This window comes from Hibiscus syriacus, unplaced genomic scaffold, assembly GCF_006381635.1.
Source record: "Hibiscus syriacus cultivar Baekdansim isolate YM2019G1 unplaced genomic scaffold, ASM638163v2 tig00111769_pilon, whole genome shotgun sequence".
NCBI lineage: Eukaryota > Viridiplantae > Streptophyta > Magnoliopsida > Malvales > Malvaceae > Hibiscus > Hibiscus syriacus.
The window spans coordinates 994,764-1,018,318 of NW_024063172.1; the positions used below are offsets into that span (position 1 = coordinate 994,764).

Genomic DNA, 23,555 nt, shown 5'->3' on the forward strand with positions numbered 1-23,555 from the left:
AAAAGGCTCAAAATAAGAATAAATATCTAAATTATATTTCTTTTTGTTTTAAGTATTTAAACTATTTTTGCCAAATTAGGTACTTCAACTATTACATTCAATCATTTCTAGTCCTAATATATTTTTAGATGGGAATTTATTTTTTACCAAAAAGATGTTGATATGTCATACAAAATTATATATTCGTTTTTACCAAAAAATATTAAGAGCTTAAAATAAAAAAGTTACAATTTAGAGACTTAATTTGATTAAAAAAAGTAAGATACGTAAAGTGTAACATATAATGATTTAAGTATCTAATTTAACTAAAGAATAGTTTAAATACATAATTTAACTAAAGAATAGTTTAAGCACCTAAAACAAGAAAATATCACAGTTTTTTTTTTTTTTAGTTTAAGCCAAATTAAAAGTATAAGTCTCACCTCAAAAGCAGCCATGCGGCTGCAATAATTATTTAGGCTTTTAGAGTGATTAAAGTTTTAATTAGTAATTTATTGTAGTGTCTTGAAACTAGTTATATGAGTATGACGGGTTTTAATATAATATATATTTTTATTAAAATTTATTATACGGATATGACAGATTTTAATAAAATAATATAATTTTGGAATTCGTCATGATCACATAATAAGTTTGAATAAAAAAAATTAAAACTCATCACATCTATATGACGAGTTCGCCCCTCACTGTAGTAAATATAGTTGATCTCAAAAAAAATTTGAACAACCCTAATGAGCTAATAAACTCTCTTTCTAATTTGGTCCCTAAACTTTTGAATTTTCCAATTTAATATCAAATCCATCCAAATAGATAATTAGCCTCAACCATAATTTAACCTAAATTTAGTTTTTTTTCAAACATATAATAATATAACTCATCCTAATGATTTTATGAACAAGAGATGTGATTAATATATACGTAGTTTGAGATGAAATTGGAATGTTGAAAAAAGTTTGGGGACTATTTTAGAATAATGTCATAATTTAGGGATGAGATTGAAATGTTTAAAAGTTAGAGGATTAATTTAGAATTATAGTCGCGGGTTAGGGATGAAATTGGAGTATTTAAAAGTTTAGGGATTAATTTAAAATGAGAATCATAATTTGAGGACATATGATGAAATTAACTTTATAAATATTAATAACTAAAGGTATAATACCAAAATTGGCCCCTAACACTTACCAAAACAATCATTTTGCCCCATATTCTATTTTTGGAGCATTTTGATCATTAATGTTTTATTTTAGGGTAAAAAGACCGTTAACAGTTGATAGAATAATTACTCTGACCTTTTTTTTTCTAGAGCATTTTAACCATAAATGTTTCATTTTAAGTTAAAAATGGTCATAATTTAGAGTGTTAATTGTGTTTAACTTATGATCTCCATTTGTAGAGACGATTTTCTGTCTCAAAGTGAAACGTTGGGTCAAAATGTTCAAGAAAAATAATAGGGATTAAAATGACCATTATAGTAAATTGTTGGAGCTATTTTTGGCATTATGCCATAACTAAATTTATTGTCAAAATTAAAAGGATAAACTACACGGGTGACCACTTAGCTATTGTCAAAATTCCTTTTGACCATTAATGTTTCAATTTAATTAATCAGACGACTCAACTATTTAAGTGTTTCAATAAAGCCATCTGTCGTTAACTTTTAATGGATGAGGTGAATTGGCAGTTAAAAAACTTGATATAATTACATATTTGGTCCTTAATATTTATACATTTTTCCAATTTCATAATAATTTAAGTCAATTAAAATAAATTTAAGCTCCAATTAAAGTTTTGTTTGTTTGAGGTATTTCATTTTCCGGGAAATACTTTCCCCATTTCTAATGGTTGGTTGGGGAGAATGAATTCCGATCAAAGGAAAAAGATTACGGTCAAAGAAAAAAAGAAATGAAACGCAAAAAAAACTTACCGAAAATTTCTCCGTAAGTCATTTTCTAAGTCTCTCACAAGTTATTTATACTTCTCTAAATTCTTTATCCTAGACGACTAAACCTACACAGATCACCATTGTGAACCATTCATCAGCTCTTCTCAGCGGCTTTCTTCCCCTCAGTGGTTTTATTCCAATCACGTCTCCCTAAAGCTTCTCACAGGTTCTTTCTATTTCTCCAAATCCTTTAACTCTTTATCTTATTATTTTTTTTTTAAAATTCTCATGATCATGCTAACCCACAAGTAAGAACAACTTGTTTCAGACATGATTTAGGTAAGGATTGTTTATGAGTTTATTTTTATTTTCATAAAGTTCGGAGTTTCTGAATTGTTTCTTAATATCTAGTGATGTAAAAAAAATCCATAAATACAAATGGTTTTTGGGTTATTGTCTGATAACATAATTCTTTAGGAAACAATTCTAATATGGGTTAATTTCAAGAAAAAATAAATTACAAAAATATTTTTAATAAAAATTATCAAACTAACGAAAAATGAATTATACAATATTATCCAAACATCATAAAATATTTTTCAGAATTTAGTTTACAAAAAATATAATTCATTTTCCAAAAAACCAATTATAATAAAACAAACGGACCTTAAACTGAAATGTTAGTGGTCAAAATGAAATTTTGGAAATAGTTAAAGGGTCACTTGTGTAGTTTACTCAAATTAAAACTATGTGATTATTTAAAATTAGACCCTAATACTACTAAAAAGACCGGAATGAGTTCGGGTCTGGGTCTGGGTCTGGGTCTGGGTCTGGGGCGGATATGGAAGCAACGAAAAGTAAAATCCATATTTTCTGCGGGAGATCTATCTATATTATGGCAAAACAATCAAATGTATAAAACAAATTAAAAAATAAACTGAAAATTCGCATTACACGGAAACACAGTTTTCCGTATTCTAGATTCGCATCAGTTCCCCCAAATTGTTGTTTGGAGAAGAAGCTTTCTGAAATCCGGTAAAGATGATGGTCGAGGATCTGGGCGTCGAAGCCAAGGAAGCGGCGGTTCGTGAGGTGGCCAAGATACTCCCTCTTCCCGAGCTTTTACAATCTATTTCCTCCATCAAAGCTGATTACATCACTCGTCAACAGGTAATCCACTCGCTCTTTCTTTTTTTTTTTTTGGAATTTTCGATAATTGAGTCTTTCATTTGCGTTGAAATCGAATTGGACAACTTTTTCTCTTTTTGCCTCTTATTTCTCTCTCTTAATTGTCAGGCAAATGACGCACAACTTAGTACAATGGTTGCAGAGCAGGTATCTAAGTTATGATTTTTATAATTTTTTATACTGATCATATGTTTCGTTTGCTTATTATTGCATTAACTACTTGATTTTCGCTGAGCAAAGAACTGGTATGTGATCCCATATGATATATAAAAGCTATGGATCTTTTGATATATTATTTGAAAGCAAAATAACAAGTAGCAAAAGCAAGATCAAATATTACTTGATTAAATATATGGAGCTAAGGAATCCCCTAGATTTTACTTTTTAATGGTTTTTGCATGGAAAAATACAATGCTCTGCAGGTTGAGCAGGCCCAAGCTGGGCTGAGATCGCTTACATCATCTCAGAAAATAATAACCCATCTGCGTGGAAACTTTATTTCTATCGAAAAGTATGTTTGTTAGAATTACATTTTTAGATGATATTGATGTTTATTCTAGTGATTTCTCTTGGAAAACTCGAAGTTATGGTTTACCTTGTCTATCAGATTATGCCAAGAGTGCCAAACTTAATTGAAAACCATGATCAGATAAGCTTCTCAGCAATGTCAGGAACAACTTAAATACAACACTCAAGGTGAGTTTTCCAGTTTGCTATTAATCAAAAACCATGATCAATGTTGTTTCTGTTGATAGTATTAAACAAATTCCTTGGACTAAATCTTGGAAAGAAGGGTGGTTATATTGTTGGATGGGCAAGCCTTTAGTTATAAGTTTTATGTGGAAACTTACTTTTGTCAAATACAAACATGTGGTTACGAGGCTTTTGTGATTTTCGATGTATTTACCCTTTTCTTATGCCATAAGCCCGTGACAGTATCTTTAACATCTTGATCTATCGTAGGATGTTGAGGGTATGATGTCCATTTCAGTTGAAGCTTCTGAGGCCCGAAATTCGTTGAGTGATGATAAAGAACTTGTCAATACATATGAGGTATAACCTTTTCTTTTATAGTTGCAGTAATTAGGGGGTGGGGGTGGGGGCGGGCAATTAATTTTAGTGTTGAGAAATTGTGTATCAATGCTCTGTTTTTTCCTATCCACCCTCTATTTCTCAGAGGTTAACTGCACTTGATGGGAAGCGGCGGTTTGCTTTAGCAGCTGTGGCATCTCATAAAGAAGAGGTTGGCAGGTTAAGGTGTGTATCTTCTTCAATTTTTGTGTGTAAAATATATGATACTTATAGCAATGCCAACATGATTGTTGGAAAATTGATGTGGACATATTTGCCCATATAGTAGACATTAATTTCTTTTTAGATGGTTGCTGAATATAGTTGAACGTAATTGTAAACTAGAAAAAAATTTATCTGCCATTGCTTGTGTTCTCCTTTTTCTTTAAAAAAGATTATAAATTGTTTGCTTACTGTTTTGGTTGAATGTTGTGTTTTCATATTCATGTTGGAAAATACTAAAAAAAGTGTCATTTTTAACATTGTAACATTTTCATTTATTTGTAAAATATGACTTGAACAAATCAATTTAATTTACTAAGAGTCTTTAAATTGATATATTTTAGGATTTTTTCTGAATAATCAGCTTATTATTAATTGAATTTTTTTTATCAGATTTATTAAATTTAATTAATTGAATATTTATTTTCATTAAACTTTTAAATCATGTCTATCAAATTGATTAAATAATTATTAAAATGAAAATAATATACATAATATTTAGAAAGAAAAAAGCAGCTATAGTGTTCATCTATTTTTCTAATAACAATTCAGGTTTTAGGGAAAGAAAAATCTTAAATAGGTTCTATATTTATAGTATGGATATTTGGTTAAACTTTAAAATGTGAAACAAGTTCAAATATAATTTGCTCTGTACACAGAGATTAATGTTTAATTGTTATGAAAAGTATCTTCTTTGTACCCAAACAGATATTTTTTTTCATTTTTCTTTTAAAAGTGAAAGGCAAATAGAAGAGGTAAGAGCAAAATCATCTCTGACTTGTAAAATTCATGGAATATTTTGGCATGGACATGAGATTATATCTTATTATAGTAGCTTTTTTTTAAAGTGATAAGATAATATCGCACCAGCCAGCTTGGATATTTGGCGGTGTGCATCAGAAACATTCTTATTCCTTTTAATTTTAGCAAGTCCTCAGGTTCACCTGCAGAGTGAAGGCTGTTCAGCCCGTATTTTTTCTCAATGGGATCAAATTGTGTAACTTGGTCCTGTATGATGCAAAAATGCGCTTGAACAATGTAATATAGGAAGTCTTACGCAATGATGGTAGTCGCGTATTATAACAAATGGTTGTTTGAGTCTCATGTTTTTAATGTTTTCTGTTTGATGCAAGAATGGACTTGAATAATGTAACATAGGAATATAATGATTATAATCATATATTATGATAAAAAGTTGTAGTTTTACTCATGTTTGTAATGTTTTTCCTGCTTCATTTTATAGTTTTAAGATTTATTGACTTATTTTTAATGTAATTTTAACATTGGCTCTGTCTCCCAGAGAATATTTTGAAGATGTTGATCGAACCTGGGAGACATTTGAGAAAGCGTTATGGGGTCATATTGCGAATTTCTACAAACTTTCGAAAGAAAGGTATGCTTATAGGAAACTGAGGAAGAAACCAACTTGTTTGAATTTATTTGAATATTGTCCCTGCATAATTTGTTGTTGCCATCACACTACATTAAGATTCCCATGATAGTGGATTCTTGTTACCTGCAATCTATGCGCACTGATATGAAAGCATATTCAAAATTTCTTTAAATAGCATTTTCACGATTCCTGTCCCAATCTTAGCTGCTTATTTTCATGACAGTATCATCTTTTTCCTCCACTAACCCTAAGTGGGCCCTAGCACGCAAAAATTAAATCTGTGGTATAACGCCTTTAATAACTTCCATTTCTTGTTTAGGCTTGTTATTTCACACGAGACAAATTGGTCTGCGCAAGAACAACGCATGGGCTTAACATAAGAACTTACTGTGTGCTTATATACAATGTTAAGCATATAAATCAAAATTAATTAGCAAATGATTGAGGGACCTCACTTGAATTTGGCGTAAAAACAGAGCTCAGTTTATCTGATGACCACCTATTGGTACTTTTTGTGGCACATGAGTCAGAGATGCTAATTTGGATTTAAGTATTAGCCGTGGAATAAATCATTCCAAGGTAATTGATGGGAGGAATGAAGGTCTTAATTCTTGAGACCCTTAATTTTGTATGAGAACCAACAATTGATTGGATAAAGTGGGGGGAATAAAGAAAAATGGGGACGATTCCAAGTGCTATGGACTGAGGCACATCTACTAGCAGCTATGCCTCAAGCAGTACGAATGATGGGGGAAATGGTGTTGAAAAAATCATAGTCAGATCAAAAGAAGGAACTTCTTCCCTCTAAATGTTTCTTGGCTTAGTAAGCTTCTAGCTGATGAAAGGTGTCTTGCAAAAGATGCCCTTTCTTTTGAGATCAAATCTTTAGCCATCCAAAATCAACCTTGAATTTCCAAAATTGCAACTTTCAACTATTTTAGCATTTACTATTTCTTCTTACATTGCACCTCATAATCTACTAAGCTATTCTTGTGTATAATTTGGAAATTGGTGGTTTGGGGGTTTGGATAATTGATTTGGATTTACAGATTTAGCAAAACTGGTGGAGGGAAAGTAGCCTCATTACTTTGGATGGAGTTGTTTTACCTATATCGCAGCATGTTTGAGGAGCAAATAATGAATTTCTTTACTTCTTTGTCATACATTTCATTTTACCACTTTGTTTCTCCTCTGGATTCAGAGCATTTATTCATCTTCCTGGGTTGATTGCTTCAAAGTAATTATCACCTGTGCTATTTTTTCTGAGTTGCTTTTACATTTCATAGCATATTAAACCTTAAATAGGCTACCTATTAGTTTTTTTAATGTTTTTTATTATTACTTTTATAATCTTTTTCCTATTTTGCAGTCCACAAACCTTGGTTCGTGCTTTGAGGTATGCTTTTAATAAGCTTCTAAATCACTTCTGTTTTGTATCCCTTGTATTTTCAAGGTCCCAGGATGACTTTTAAAATCTATGCATTTCTTATATTGAGGTGTGCTGGTAATGATACTTGGTTGTTTTTGGGGTTAGGTTGATATGATAAAGAGTAGTTGTACTTAATTTTTGATGTCTTCTGTCTAATGAGTTTCTTTGACTTCCCTTTTAGAGTTGTTGAAATGCAAGAAATTCTTGATCAACAACTTGCTGAGGAGGCAGCAGAGGCTGAAGGTGATGATGCGATGGCAGCTATTGCAAACCCTCGTAGAACTGGCAAGTATGTATCTGGTGTGATTGTTTACTGCTCATGAATGATGAATGATCAATTAATCCATATATGCTAAAGTTATCTTCTATGACAATGTAGAAAATTTACCAAGGCTTTAGCTTCTTCTAAAAGTTTAGCATTGCGAAAAGCGAAAGTTCAGGGGAAAGGCTACAAGGATAAATGCTATGATCAAATAAGGAAAACAGTTGAAGAGCGGTTCAACAAACTTTTGACAGAGGTACTTTTCATAATAATCAACCTAGTACATGAGAATATATTTAATCCTTGTTTAGTTTTATATGATGCTAATGGTATTTTCTATTTCAGCTTGTCTTTGAAGACCTAAAAGCAGCTTTGGAGGAAGTTCAACGGTATGCTAAACTGGTCACTATATTTCTTTAGAATTTTGTGTTTCTGATTCTTACTCGAGTACTTCAAATGGTCCATTTATGGTAATTTAACATGGGTTCCTTAACTGTTCCTTGTAGTACACTGTTCTGACTGTAACGTTTGTTACTGCATGTAATGTTTGTTACTGCTTTTTTAGTTCTGACCACTTCTTTATCTATAAATTTCCTTCACGTTTGATGCATTTGATTGTCTTTTTGATAATAGATTGGAGAAGAACTTGGAGACATTTATGATTATGTAGCTCCGTGTTTTCCTCCAAGGTTTGCCTTGCTACAGACCTGTTTTCTTTTTCTGTGTTCATTTGGTTTACATTTCTTATGAGATTTTTCTTTGATGTCCTTTGCCTTTTACAATTGCATTATGCCCTTGATAGGATAATTTGATCTTGATACCTTGAATTTGCTTTACTATCTTCCCCTTATCTTGAAATGTAAAGGGTTTTCATGGATTTGACGATAAAATGGCCTGCTTTTTATTATTTAAAAACTTCCCTCGACTGAGGCCTGGTAAATCCACAGGTATTTAGCATGGAACATTTAGGATTGTCTAAGTTCAAATTCTCAATAATTGATTAGTAACAAAGAAACTATTCGTTCAAGCAAATGCATAATGGAGGGTTGAAGTTCCATCTTCCTAGGCCTAGTTATTCTATTAAAATTCTGGCGTCATTATTTCTCTTTTCTTTTACAAGTTGGCAACTCTTGCACAAGATAAACAGGAAATTGGTGAAATTCTCAATATAGCCACAGGTTAGACATGGTTTTAAACTTGTGACTATCTGTTATAAATTATTTCGATTAAATCTTAACCCATAATTTTGAAAGAAGCATACTAAGCAGATTAATTTTACATACAAAGAGCTGGTAAATAGTAGTAATTGAGTGGATTTACCATTAAAGGGACAGCTAGCTTTAGATTACATTATGACCCTGTTGAACTTGTGTCAAAGCATGGAAAGAATTAAATCAGTAGGTTTCCCACCAAAGACATATGAACAAGGTATAAGCATGTTGAAGTTTGATTTTGATTTTTGAATATTCTATTTGTTGACTTTTGGAACTTGATATGGGTCACTATCTTCTTGTTCTGTATATTTTAGCTAATGGGATTGTTGCCGCTTGGATAAGGTGTTATTTTAGTCTGTTTTAAAATTACACTACAAAATTCTACACGATAAGGGAAATTCAAATTTTAAGCATATGTGTAGTGCCTCATTTGCACTTATTCCATGGCTGCTATATAGACATCTGGTTGAAATCATTTGAAGAGATAATTATAAGAAATGCTGAAGTGCAATTATATGAATATGTGCCTGCGTTTATATCAGTTAAAGTGCAAGTCCACCGGCATATGTACCTTGTATTACTTGATACTCATACCTGCATGCATGCGGGTGTATATGAATTTTGCCAAGCTAAACAATTTTTACCATTAGAGACTTTTATGAACTTCCACTGTTTCTTTTGATTAATTTTAATTCCTTTCCTTTTCTGCTTCACTTTTCAATCTGAGAAAGCTTGTGATTTATTGTTGGGTTTTTTGGCGTACTTGTTATACTATATTATTAGTCACAGCACATTCATGCTTGCTTAAGCTGTCATTTTGTTCCCAGGATTGTATAGGCAGTTAATATTCAAATAAAATTTCTGCAGCAGAGATGAATACAAGACTAATATTGATAAGAACCTAGGGTTCTATCAAAGGAAATTTGAAAAATTAACAAGAGTAAAATTTGATCACTTTGAGGGGATCAACATCCAAACAGTTGCCAACAGGCTTTTTGTTATATTTTATTGCTTGAGAAAAATAGCCTTAGGGCATTATATATTTATTGGGTTTATAATCCTTGCTGACCAAGAACTAGGCTTCTCAAACAAGGAAATAGAAACATGCAAGGAAATTAAATAGTCTACTCTAATATAAATTCTTAAGATTAGGGTATCAATTATTTAAAATAGTAAATCCTTAACATCAAGGATCCTATCAAATATATTCTTACTATTACAAATTATAGTTCAAGTATGCATTTTTCAATGATTGGACTTCTCAGTGGGATAACTCTCCCCCGTCTTTATACTAGTCAAGTTTCTTTCAGATTGCTGTAGTCGCTTTCATGTGTCCTTTCCTGTTAACCAACAGCCAGTGACATAATCATAATTCCAGCTGTTTTAAAAGGTTGCCCAGAGAGTTTGTTCCTGCCGCTGCTATAGCTTTAATGCTTGTGGTTATATGTGGCTTGATTTTGGTGTGTGGGACTAATATGGATGTGTGTTTTGAACTTGGAGATCATCCAAGAATTGTTTTATTCCTGTCTGATGCTGTCTTCCTTTCTGGCAGATACGAAATATTCCAGCTAATGGTAAATCTGTATACAGAGAGGTTTATTCAAATGCTTAGATTGCTTAGTGACAGAGCGAATGAACTGACAAACATTGAGATATTAAAGGTACTTTCCATTATTTTTCATGGTTTTCAAATATGATATCTCAAAATACTTCCATTTTGTAATTTTGTTCATTGAGAATCTTGGCACATGCTGCGTGCACATGATCTTTGTTTTATAATTACTGATGATTCTAACCCTGAACATGATGTAAAGAACATCTATAATAAAAGACAAATTGAATATAGAAGCATGTACATCTTAACACTTAAGTGTTTATCTCCTATGACCAGAGTTAGTTACTGGGCTAAGTTTTGTGAAACCAATTATTTTTACCACAAATATCTCCTGAATTATTCATTGGTGTAGTTGACCATAAGACAGAGAACTAACATTGGAGCAGCCATGAGAAAAAATATATCTTCAAGTATTTCAAGATAGAGATAAATAAATCTTTAACCTCGAAGTCAGTTCATCACTTTCATTTTAATGTCTGAGTTTCATTTATTTTTTATATTTTAATTTTGTTTTCTTACAGCACAACCTTTTACCCAACTTCGTATCAGTGTTGTATTTTTATATCCTGTTTTTTACTGATGTAAGTTTAGTAGTTTATGTGTCTTAATGCTTGGGCGTAGGTAACTGGGTGGGTAGTTGAATACCAAGAAAGTTTAATTGGGCTTGGTGTTGATGAGACTCTTGCTCAAGTCTGTTCCGAGAGTGGATCCATGGATCCTCTCATGAATGCGTATGTTGAGAGAATGCAAGCCACAACAAGGGTAACGATATGCAATCCTATTTAACTGTTGGTTACTATATGGAAAAGAAAAGTATGGCATAGATCTTCTGTTAATTATTTCATTATTCATTTTTCTAGAAATGGTATTTAAACATCTTGGAGGCTGACAAGGTCCAACCACCAAAGAAGAAAGAAGAGGGAAAACTATATACTCCAGCTGCAGTTGATTTATTCAGGATCCTTGGTGAGCAAGTACAGATTGTGAGGGATAATAGCACTGATGCCATGCTTTACAGGATTGCTTTGGCAATAATTCAGGCAAGTTAGTAGAATCTGACAAAGATAATGCCTTGCTTCGTGACTTGGGGACCATTGGCTGAGATATAGCTAAATGTTTTGGAACATTTCTCAAGAGTTATTTTCAAATTTAAATCATATGAAATCAATAGTGTTCTGTTTTTTTTCTTTTCCATGGTTGTATCCCTATTCTAGTACAGCTTTGACTATATTTCAACATTACTAGAATGTCTCTAATCTTAATTGAGTTAGATGGGAGCATATTGTATTCCCCCCCTAGTTTTAGCTTTTTCAAGGTTTACTGGTGAGGTTTGGCTTTGGTTTAGTTAGTTTCCTTTTGCTGTTCTCATCACTCGGTCCATCTTCATCATTGTATTTCCTTGCCACATTTTTATTTTAGGTTTTCAAATTATACCTACGGAAGTCGTATTGCTTTATTAAATTGGACCACCATTATATGATTTCAGGTGATGTTTGATTTTCAAGTGGCTGAAAAGAAGAGACTCGAAGAACCTGCTTCTGATATTGGTCTAGAATCTCTCTGCGCAATGGTTTGTAAATATTCTGGGTGCTTAATTTGTCTGTCTCAGTTTTCCTCTGTATAATTGGTTGTTTTCTACCATACCCTTCCCAGATTAACAACAATTTGTGCTGTTATGACCTTGCTCTGGAGTTAAGTAACAGCATCATAGAGGCTCTTACACAAAACTACGCCGACCAGGTTTCAGTTTCCTTTCTTGCAATTATTTTGATCGCAATTGCAAATTCTGGAATAGATACTTTGGTCAAAATTTATCGACTCACCTAATTGTTGCTTTCTTAGAACGTTCGTTGTACATAGATTGTCTACAGTAATACTTCAGTTTGTGTCTGAGATTTGCTCATGTTTTTTTCTTTCTTCTTAGTCTGTTGAAATAAAAGTTTCTTCATGCTCCCATTTTCCTCTCATCTCTACTTACTACTTGAATGATTAACCTTGGTGGGACACCATATTTGGACATCCTTAGTATCAATTTTGACATGCATTGTATAATAGGAGATATAACATGATTAATGCTATCATATTAGCCCATTTTCTTGTATTGTTGAGCTCTTATATGAATAAATTATAGCCCTATGTTTTTATCTACTTTTCATTGTTTGCAATCCTATACCCTGCTTACTGCTTGTGTGGTGTGTGTAGAAACCTTCTGACATGATCTATGAATATGTTTCTACCATCATTGTGCTGTTTAGAAATCCAATATCCTTGCTTACTGTACAGGTAAATTTTGAAGACGCATGCAAAGGTTTCTTGGAAGTCGCGAAGGTATGCTGAAATTTGGATGATTTATCCCCCACTCCCCACAATTAAACCACCCTTTTCCCATTTCCTTCACTTTGGATTTTAAGTGAAATTCAGTATTGATTTATTTGAACTTCTTGAGGTATTTTGGGATTGATGCTTTGTGTGCTTCAGATCCATTGCCTTTCAAGTTTCAACTAGACCTGTCCAAGGGCCGGATAATGCTAGGAGAATGTAAATTTGAATTGGGCCTGGCCCAAATTACTGTTTATTAATTACGAATTCTTATTATTTAAATTTAATTTTAAAAATAAATTTTTAATGCAAAATGAATAGTAAATTTAGGCTTCAGGCCAGGCCAAGAAGGGCATGGTCCAAAGAAAATAAAAATTTCTTTTACCCATGGACTGGTCTACTTGCAACAAATAACCGATCAGGGCTGGAATTCATTAATTGAAATCCTTTTCCCCTTGTTAATTGCATCAAGGCTGAATTTTCCTTGATATTACATACTGTACAATCTCAATTGGCTTTATTCTAATACTGTTCTGGTATCCAAAAAGAGTCACACACTGTCTGTATTGTTAATAGGAAGCTGTACATCAAACCGTTAATGTAATCTTTGAGGATCCTGGAGTGCAAGAGTTGCTTGTAAAACTTTATCACACAGGTAGTGATTTTTTATCCTTGTAGTTGGCTTTTTCAAAGTTGATTCTGTTGATACTATATGTTGAACTCCCTTTCGAACTATTACTCTCTTATGTGGTTCAAATTTCTGTTATTGCTTCATTTACTTGGTGCAATTTAAGAATGTATAATCATGGTTCTGCAAATGGGCACTTTCATTAGAGGAACAGTTGTGAACTTTTAATCATTTTAATCAGGCTTAGGGTGAGTGTTGGATATGGGCATGTGTCTAACATAAGTTCCTGCAACACTATGCAAGTATTTCTTTATATTTGTACCATTGGATCTCCATGCTCATATCTTTCGGGTATTATGACATAAGGGTAATTTGAGGAGAATTAAGTGTTATAGCAGAATGTATTTTAGTCCCCTCTCTGGAATTTGTTTTTGCCAATATGCATTGTATGATATTTGGTTCTTTGACTTTTATCATATGATGAACAGAATTGATCGATTTATGTGGAAAGCAGACTTTTGTTTTCTTATAGTGGATTGAGCATTATTTTCTGATAACCTGTTCTATGTCATATAAAGCCAACAGTTAGGCAGTCTCTCATGCTATTTTCTCTCATCTGTTTCCTCATACTTTCTGGAGTCTTTGGTACTGTTATGTATATTGTTTGTACATTGTCCTAGGTATAGCAAAAATTGAGTCTAGGTTGTACACTCTTAGAATATAGTATGCCCCAAATCAGGTGTCGTTCAAAACTTATAGAATTTCAATTTTGAACTGAACTTCATTGGAATATATTGCCAAAATGCATATGATATTATGGTCAGTTTAGATACCTGAATTTGTAGGGTGAACTGGATTATGTCTTAAAATTAAATTCATTTTTAGAGAATGTTTTAGAAAGCTGGATTTATATCTGGGTCAATTCACTTGGAGTTTAGGACAAATACCGGGTATGTTAAACCTTGGAAGGCTAATTCCTAATCCAGACAATAATTTTAATTTTAAACAAAAAGATCTTGGACTTATATAGGGGCAGGATCCAATTACACCCAATGTAAAATTAAGAGTTTTACACCTTTTAGGACCGTTGGATGAGGGAAGTCAAAGGCTTAGATTCAGTAGGAAATAAGAAGATATTCAATGGGGAAAAAAAACAAGGTGTTAATCTCAGCCTTTGATTTACCTTGTCCAGTGGTCCTAAAAAGGTACTAAGTTGCACTGGGTGTAAGTGGATCCTAACCCACATATTAACATATATATAAAATTTAAATACTAATCTCTATTCTAACTTATTGATAACACAGCCATATCACCGGTTTCCTGACATTTAATGGTATTTTATTCTCGGTGTACACGTGCATTCAGATTGTCTGCCATTGAAACTGAACCATTTGTTGGTAAAAATAGAAGCTTATTCATGTAATGACCAATTTTAGAAAGGATTGAAATGAGGATGAGATGTGTTCATGCTTCTTATTGCATTATGTTCCAAACATACTAGGGAAAGAAAGTTACTTAACCAAAGCATTGATTTGGGTCTTTTACCTTGCTATTTTTCAGAGTGGTGCGAAGGGCAGGTTACTGAGTACCTGGTTGCGACATTTGGTGACTATTTTACAGATGTTAAGATGTGAGTTATCTTTAATTAATCTTGTGTGACAGCAAAGTTTTATTTTCTAAATTTATTGTCTAGAACTTCACACTCAGCTGTATGCACTGAAGCTTCAATATTCAATAAAGAGTCATTACTATTTATTTTAATCTATGTTACTGGACTTAGGTGTGAGTCTTGGATATGTGAACGTCATGGGTATGGTTAGATTTTTCTGAATTTAGATGTCATATCCCATACCCAGTACTTAAAAAAACTTGTCAGAGCAACATAGATTATAATTTATCATTATTCGTAATATATCAAAGTGAGCTCAATATCAACTGTTGTACACATGCTGGTCTGGTTGTTGAGCCAGTTAAATCTAAATGCTCCTCACCCTGAAGTTGCTTTCTGGTGTATTTATGTCTATTCTTTGTTTTATCTATTTGATGTTTTTCATTGATTTCATTTGGGACTGTTTTGGTTATCCACTTTTGAATAACATAGATTTGTCCAAGACTTCATGATCAGATGCACATATTTTTTTGTCAACTTGTTTATCAAAAGGTTAAAATATTGTTTCTTATTGATTAAATTCTGTGCAACTAAGGTATATTGAAGAGCGATCTTTCAGAAGATTTGTTGAAGCATGCTTGGAGGAAACGGCAGTTGTCTACGTTGATCATCTTTTGTCAATGGTTTGACTATTATCATTTATTTGATTATAAATTTCCATCATGTTTTCATTTTCTAGGTGTTAAATGCATGCTTGCATCCTCTGTAACATCTATTCCTTTTGATCGCAATTATAGAAAAACTATTACATCAAGGAGGAAACTATTGAACGGATGAGACTAGATGAGGAGGTTCTAATGGACTTCTTCAGGGAGTATATTAGTGTCCAGGTAGGTGCTTGCCTGGAATTCTTTAATGATTTCTTTTACCTTGTTCAATAAATTTGTATGAAATGGTTCCGCTAGCTCATTCTTCATCCTGCTTTTCTTACCCATGCAGAAAGTTGAAAGCAGAGTCCGGATACTGAGTGATCTGAGAGATCTTGCTTCAGCCGAGAGTCTGGACACGTTCACGCTAATTTATTCAAATATTCTTGAGCACCAACCTGACTGCCCGGTAAAACATTAAGTCTATGATACGATGAAGTCTATTCACTATTGTAGTATTATTCTAAGGTTATAGTAGGACTGCATTTCTGAGTTAAAATCTCAATTTTTCTTTCTAATTTCAGCCTGATGTTGTCGAGAAGCTCGTTGGAATGCGAGAAGGCATCCCACGCAAAGATGCGAAGGAGGTAGATGTCACCCTTTAATTTTTTAATTAAGTAATTATTTAGAATCATACTGCAATTACATGAACTTGTGGAGCTGGCATAAGAATAAAAGCCACTAGGTTTGAATTTGAACTGTGAAGAACTGATTCTAGTGAACGAAAAGAAAAACCTTGCATAGGCTTAATTGCAGTCTGATCTCTCTGTATTGAACTCATATTCTTATGGTCAGTATTTGCAGTTATGTAATATTGTTGTTTCTGGGGCATGTGTAACACACAGGTTGTGCAAGAATGCAAGGAAATCTACGAGAACTCGCTTGTTGGGGGGAAACCGCCGAGGACGGGATTCGTTTTCCCAAGGGTCAAGTGTTTGACGGCCACATCTAAAGGTGGTTTTATTTGGCGTAAACTCACTTAAATACCTGCAGTTGTCGGGGGTTGGTTGCTTTCTTTTATTTTCTTTGTTTGCATATTCTATGCTGCAATTATTTGTAGTAATAAATTTGCTTTTGGGTATATTTGTGTTAGCCAATGAGGGTGAAAAATCCCATCCTTTTGTTATTATTATGGAATTTTGTGTTTCCACAAGTTCAATTCTCATAAAGCTTCCCTAACCAAAGAAAAAAAAAATACCATAAAGCTTTGCATTTTTATTTTTTATTTTTGAGCTGTTGGTTTTCGAGGGAACTCCTTAAAAACTTCAAGGGTAGGTGGATGATTGTACATTGTTTTGGTGCTTATTTTTAGGCTAGAAATATTAAAATGTCACTCAGTCGTTAGTAAGGTTATAAATGTTTTTTCTAATTTTAAAAAATGAAGAATAAGAGCAAATATTGTCCATCTGCATGCATGTCTACCGAAATTGAAAGATGCTTAGTGGGAGTAAATGTAACGCCTCAATTAAAATACATATGAAAAAGAAATTATTCATTTTTCAAAAAATTAATAAATAAATTTAACACTTTCAAATAGAATAAGATGAAATTCAATTAAAAATTATAAATATTAATAAGTAAATTTATAGTCAAACTTAAAACTATGTGCAATACTATTCGACCAAAAAAATTGGAAATTCTTATTACAAATAATCCGTATTTTTTACGGGAAAATCAAATGAATAAAATAAATAAAAACAAAACTGAAATTCTCATTACACGGAATCGCGGTTTTCCGTGTTCTAGATTCGAACTAGTTCCCTAAATTGTTGTTTGGAGAAGCAGCTTTCTAAAATCTGGTAAAGATGATCGTCGAGGATCTTTAAAAAAAATTGTACAAATCATATCGTTTTTTCATTTAAATGTTTATTTTTTTATTAATTTAAGTGTCTAACGTTTTCAGTTTTACACTTTTTTGTGTTTAATGTTTACAATGTTAGACTTTTAGGTGTCTAGGCCGTGACAGACGTTAAATTCTGCTGTTAAGTGACACGTGTTATGTTCGTGTAAATTTAAAAAATTTATTTTTAAAATATATAAAATTTTATAAAGGCGACACGTATCACTTAAGGCGAAATTTAATATCCGTTACGGTCTAGGTACCTAAAAGTGTAACGTTGGAAACTATAATACAAATTTTATATTTTTAGTATAGTTTAAATGATATGCTTTATATCATAATATTAATAAGTGTAAATATTATTTAAATTCTATAATTTTTATTTACAATATAATGTTTATAGTTGACATTTTATCTTTTCAAACTCATTTTTTAACACAATCTCAAACGGTTCAATTTAAAACTGCACATTTAAACATTACTTTTAAAAGTTATTTTTTACAATACTTTTAAAAATCAATTTTCAAAAGACGTACTAAATTGATCCTTAATAGGTTTGCTTAGTATTTATAGAGGATTTTTAAGAGAAATTTACTCCAACCAGATATCTTTTAATATTCAAATTTAAACAAACAATAATATATTTTAATTTGACATATTCAAAAGATATAATCACCTTTTACTATTCAAACTTAAATAGATACTATTTTGATTTGAAATATTCAAAAAGATACAACAATCTTTAATATTCAAAATTAAATAAGTAACAAATACCTTTTAATTTAACATAATGAATAATTATCTTACTAGTATTCAAATTTAAAATATTTTTTAAATTGTAATATTAGAAAAAGAAGACGAATTTAATATAAATATTAAATTCATCAATAAAATTTACTATTTTGAATGATATCAAATTAATTATCACTTGAATCAACTCTATTGATGTGATTGACAAAATACCCAACTAAGTACATGTCTATTTTATAATAAATAAAAGGTTTAATGTTTGATTTGTAGGTTTCCTCCGATCCACCGTCAAGACTCCTCTTCTACTCCTTTTCATTTTGAAATTCTCACTCCAATAAAACAGTAATAATAATTTTGAAATTGTCAGGTAATTCTATAAATATTTATTGGCTGCTTTCTTCATCTTCTATATTCATAAATATTGAGAGAGGTTTTTGGGGATCTCAACAAGATTTTTCAACAATCTAACCGGAATCTATATGTTTGATATCATTGTTCTTTCAGAGTATCCTGTGAGGGACAAAAAGAAGATCAAAGTATGGCTTTACAGAACAGAGAAGAGGAACAGATAGATTGGTCTGAGCTTCCCAATGATATCGTTTGGTATCAGCACTTGTCGACCAGGAGACAGAGATTGGAACACCTACAAATTCTTACAAAGTGGTCCAGTTAACTTTGTTACTTACCCGTTGTTATTTAGGCGGGTGTTTTTATTGAGTTTTTGCTTGTGGTGCTCTAGGGGTGTTCAATCTCAGTCGTCAAGAACAGGAACTACTTGCAATTAATACAGTGGCCGGACCCGAGCTCTAGTTATATATGCGGCGAATTGGTAGTCATTCCTAGGTTCTCATGTATGCTGTTTAAGCGTCGAAGAGTTGGGTTGAGGAGTTGAATATCAAAGAGATGGTACATCCTGATCTTAGATTTTCATCAAGTTCCCAACCTTTGGGGGAAGAATCATCAACCGATCATCATCATCTCTATGCTTATCTCTATTCAGGAGGCTGCGCCTATGCTGATTACAGACCCGGTCACAGTCATTTAATATCGATTCAGCCTCCTCTCGAGCATGTTTGAAGAAGACATCACTTGCTCGATCATAGCTAAATGTAAACATCATGATATATTTATCTTTTCGAATTTTAAAATTATTTTGCATCAATTGATTCCAAGTTATTTTTATTTTTCTTGTATATCTCTGAATGAGTAATTTAAATCATTAGACTCTCTTTTCGAAATCTTTTTCACGATCACTAGAATTCTGAAAATGATCAACCTTTAGAATCTCTCACACTCAACAAAGCTTTATATGCAGCAGGCGCACACTGAAGCTTTGATTTACAAACCTGGATTTTCATTTTCCCGGGAAAATTCTTCAAAACGGCATAATATGGGTAGTCTTGGTATCATAACTCGATAAACAAAGCTTCGAACTAACCCGAAATAGCTTGAGTAAATCGGCCGACATTAGCCTAACCGCCGGCGAACAATTGCTCTGGATAAGCAACAACAACTTGGTCATCATCATCCCATTGCCGCCGCCGCCAGCCACCGCTTCTCGCGCCTTCCGCTCTCTGAACAAATAACAACCGCTCCAAAGTATCGCCACCGCGTGCTCCGTCGCATTGCTCGACACTTTCATCACTTTCTCGACAACCCTTTGTAATAACACCGAGTCCCGCCATATCTCCGCCGCTCTCTCTTCTTTGCACGTCGATAACGCTTCTTGTAGCTCCAGTGACTTCTCCGTTATCGAAATGGTGGTGTTTGGTTGGGATAAAAGGTTCTTCAGTTCTGGGATTGTTCGGTGTTGGATTAGTTTGATTTTTATGCTTTTTGGAATTGTGATTGCGATCAAACAAGCTAAGGTAGCTTCGATCAATCTTGGGTTGTTCTCTTTCATCAAAGATTTCACCAATTCGGGGATCAATCCCTCTTTTTGAGCCATTTTGAGCTTGGATTCTTCATCGGCCGCTACGGATTCCAGTAATCGAACCGCTTGAATCTGTGAATCTGAATTCCCTCTTTGTAAAACCAGAAGAATCGTCGACAAGCAATTCGTTTCCAACAATGGCTTCTTATCAGAAATGTTATTCGACATCAAATCCAAAAGCTTAACAACTTTTTCGACTATTTTGAAATCGAATTCCTCATTCCTCATGAAATAGATCACCTTGTTGAAAAACCAGTCGATTCTAGCGAGGAATTCACGGTTTTGCTCTGATTCTTTTGCGAAGTGAAGGATCTTCGATAACGATGAAAACCAATTGTTGTTAAGATGTTTGACTAAGAGTTTGACCTGATTTTGAGAAGGAACGACGACTGATTTGGGTTCCGAGAAGGTGTAGGGTTGGTGGCGAGCGACTGAATCGAACCAGATTTGGATGAGACGTTGTAAATTCCGATTCGGGACGAGCTCTTTCGTTTTGAGAACTTGCATTGTGGCCGGACACGTGTTGTTGCCATCATCTAGCCACCGTTGGATGCTGGCTCGGTCGTATGTTACCCCCGTGCACAAGCTCACCGGAGATTTCATCACATCCAACGATATCGGGCACCGGAAAAAACTTGGAACCGTAATGTATAAATCGTCCCTTCCCATTTTTTTTTATTGTTTGGACAGCGGGAAAGTGAGAGAATAAAATAAAATTTTCAGAGAAGAAAGGGTTGGAGAAGCGGAAGATAGATGGAGAGGTTTAAAGAAGGGTGAGAAATAGTCAAAGACTTGACGTTATCATTTTTTTTTGGCTTAATACCAAAATATTTATCAAAATTATACAATTTTTTTAAATAGCTGTATAATCTATTTTTTTACTTATCTCGATGTATAACGTTATAAATGTTATTTATTTAGATATTTGGTCGTCAATGTTGCTAATTTTTTTTATTAAGTGACACGTGTCATAACTTGATAATTTTAAATTTTTTATTTAAAATTAAAAAATTAAAAAAATATATTTTTTTTTAAAAAGAAAACACAAATTTTGAAATAAACACAAAACTTTAAAAACTCTTATTTCAACCCCTAAATCCACATCGATCATCGTCTTTTGCCGTCAACGAACCTCCACCTCCCCTCCCTCAACGACCAATACCCCCATAAAATCGTGACATATCGATGACCAATCAATAATGAATTAACGTTTTATACCTGCAACCCTAGGATGAAAATCATTATCCCACACGATTTTAGCGGTCAATCGACGAAAACTAAGACAACGTATGAGTAGGACGATGGCAGGGACTACAATAGTGACGATGGTTGTGGTCAAAAAGGGCGGTGGTGGCAGATTAAGGTTTGGATTTGAGATTTTGGGGTTGTTTTATAATATAAGAAAAGTTAGTATTTTTCTATAAATATCATAATTTTTTTTAAAATAACAAACTTCAAAATCACCATATTATGACATGTATCACTTAATGGGAGAAATTAACGTCGTTGACAACCCATACACCTAAATGGGGGCTAAATCTACGAGATAATGTGTTGAAATTATTTATTTCACGAGATAACGTTCTCCCAAGATTAATTGCTACCGTAGGTCGCCATGCCTTCCGGGCGACCTACGACGTGGCAGCTTCAGACATCCCATGCACAACCCAACCCATAGGTCGCCATGCACTCCCAGCGACCTCCTAGGTCGCCATGCACTCTGGGCGACCAAAGAGGTCGCCATGCACGCCCGGCGACCTTGTCTCCTTGCATGGCCATGTGATATTTCTGCGCGTCCCACTCTATTGATGCAACACATGCATGAGGGAGCAAAGGGTTAAAGCTTGGTCGTCGGGCAGGAATCTCCCAGCTATGATATGCAGGGCGTGCAGAGGGTTAAAAGCTTGGTCACCGGGCGTGCATGGCGACCTCCTTGGTCACCCGGAGTGCATGGCGACCTAGGAGGTTGGGGAGTGCATGGCGACCTATGGGTTGGGTTGTGCATGTCCCATGCACACGATCATTCTCTCGTCGGAAGCTGCCACGACGTAAGTCGCCCGGAAGGCATGGCGACCTACGGCCAACACTGTGTAATTCGCCCTACTTCAGCAATTAATCTTGGGAGAACGTTATCTCGTGAAATAAATAATTCCAACACATTATCTCGTAGATTTAGCCCCTAAATGGGTAACGTCTGTAACACTAAACATCTGGATGAGTCAAAAAATAATTTAGGCACCTATTTAAGAAAAGCAGTATAATTTGAACACTTGTTTTAATATTAAACCTCGTTTTATTTGTTTGTTAACTAAATTTAGGGTAAACTACATTATTTTCTCATCCAACTATTCTTATGCTTTCATTTAAAACAAAAATCAAAATTCACTAGTATAATTTTAAAAAAATAATATAATTAAAACAAAAATTTATTTTTAGTGATATAAACACTACGCTTAAAGTTCAGTGGTAATTACATTTTAATTTTTTTAAGTATTTTTTCTTAAATTTGAAGCGTTTGGTCAAACGAGTGCTAGCGGTTTGGTTTGGTCAATTTTTTTTAAATATTTCATCTCAAATAATTTTTAATCATTATGCATTAGATTTTGAGAAATATGAGCCGGTGATGGATTACACAAGATGAAGTGAACGGCGGGGATTAGATGGTGGACAATCAAATGCGTAGAACGAAAGCCCCATGTGCATGAATGGGCAGGGACCCACAGGTTCGGTGGGTGGGTAGTGATTGCATTGCATTATTTGCAGGGATAAAGCAAGTTTTAATCCCTAAATTATTATATTTTTCAATTTAGTCCTACACTTATTTTTCCACTCTAAACTTGAAAAAAAATTAATCTATTTTTAATCATTTTCGGTGGGTGGACAGGCAGTCTTGTTTAGGCTTGTTTTGAATAAATAAACCTAATGGGCTAATACACAAATTACTCTTTTCTTACAATATAGGGTTAGATTAACTAAACTTTATAGTCATTATTTAAGGATTATTATCTATATTAGCACGTAATCTAGTGCTAGGCGTATTGTAACGGATATATTCTTCTCTGATTTGTGCGACATTTAAATATTTCATTCCTAGTGGTTAAGTTAGTTTACTATCTACATTTTACATTTAGAATTTTCTATATAAACCCAATATAATTTAATCCTGGAAATTTTTTTATAAACTTCTAGAATCTTCCACAAGTCTCGCCAATATTTTAAAATTTTCTTCATAGTTCCATTACCTTCTATGAAGTTTTAAAACCTTCTTTAGTGTTTTAAAACCTTTCACAATGTTCTAGAACTTCTAGAGTAATCTAGGACGTTCCAAAATATTCTAAAACTTTCCATAATGTTCTAAACCTTTTTATTGTGTTCAAAAACCTTTTGTTATATTCTATAACACTCCACCAATATATCCAAATTTCTAGTTAAGTTGTTTAGAAATTTTGTAATTATTAATAATGATTTGAACACCCTTAAAAGCTTCTAAAAA

General features: G+C 33.2%; 2 protein-coding genes across 2 annotated transcripts; one reads left to right on the top strand and one right to left on the bottom strand.

Moving 5' to 3' along the window:
• Positions 1–2,783: 2,783 nt before the first annotated feature.
• On the top strand, positions 2,784–16,639 carry LOC120169444 (exocyst complex component SEC6-like). Its single transcript, XM_039177586.1, is given in 27 exon segments — positions 2,784–3,052; positions 3,179–3,217; positions 3,493–3,581; positions 3,678–3,697; positions 3,700–3,717; positions 3,720–3,766; positions 4,034–4,123; positions 4,248–4,327; positions 5,664–5,756; positions 7,126–7,152; positions 7,367–7,474; positions 7,565–7,703; positions 7,793–7,849; positions 8,081–8,136; positions 10,214–10,322; positions 10,898–11,038; positions 11,137–11,316; positions 11,763–11,846; positions 11,930–12,016; positions 12,560–12,604; positions 13,172–13,250; positions 14,784–14,853; positions 15,428–15,515; positions 15,630–15,722; positions 15,832–15,948; positions 16,064–16,126; positions 16,385–16,639. Coding segments are annotated over 27 exon segments (2,286 nt in total). The 5' UTR covers positions 2,784–2,923; the 3' UTR covers positions 16,523–16,639.
• A 2,781-nt stretch (positions 16,640–19,420) lies between these two features.
• On the bottom strand, positions 19,421–20,815 carry LOC120169562 (U-box domain-containing protein 27-like). Its single transcript, XM_039177680.1, has one exon. It carries the CDS (start codon positions 20,729–20,731, stop codon positions 19,505–19,507), a length of 1,227 nt encoding a protein of 408 aa, XP_039033611.1. The 5' UTR covers positions 20,732–20,815; the 3' UTR covers positions 19,421–19,504.
• Between the last annotated feature and the right edge of the window lie 2,740 nt (positions 20,816–23,555).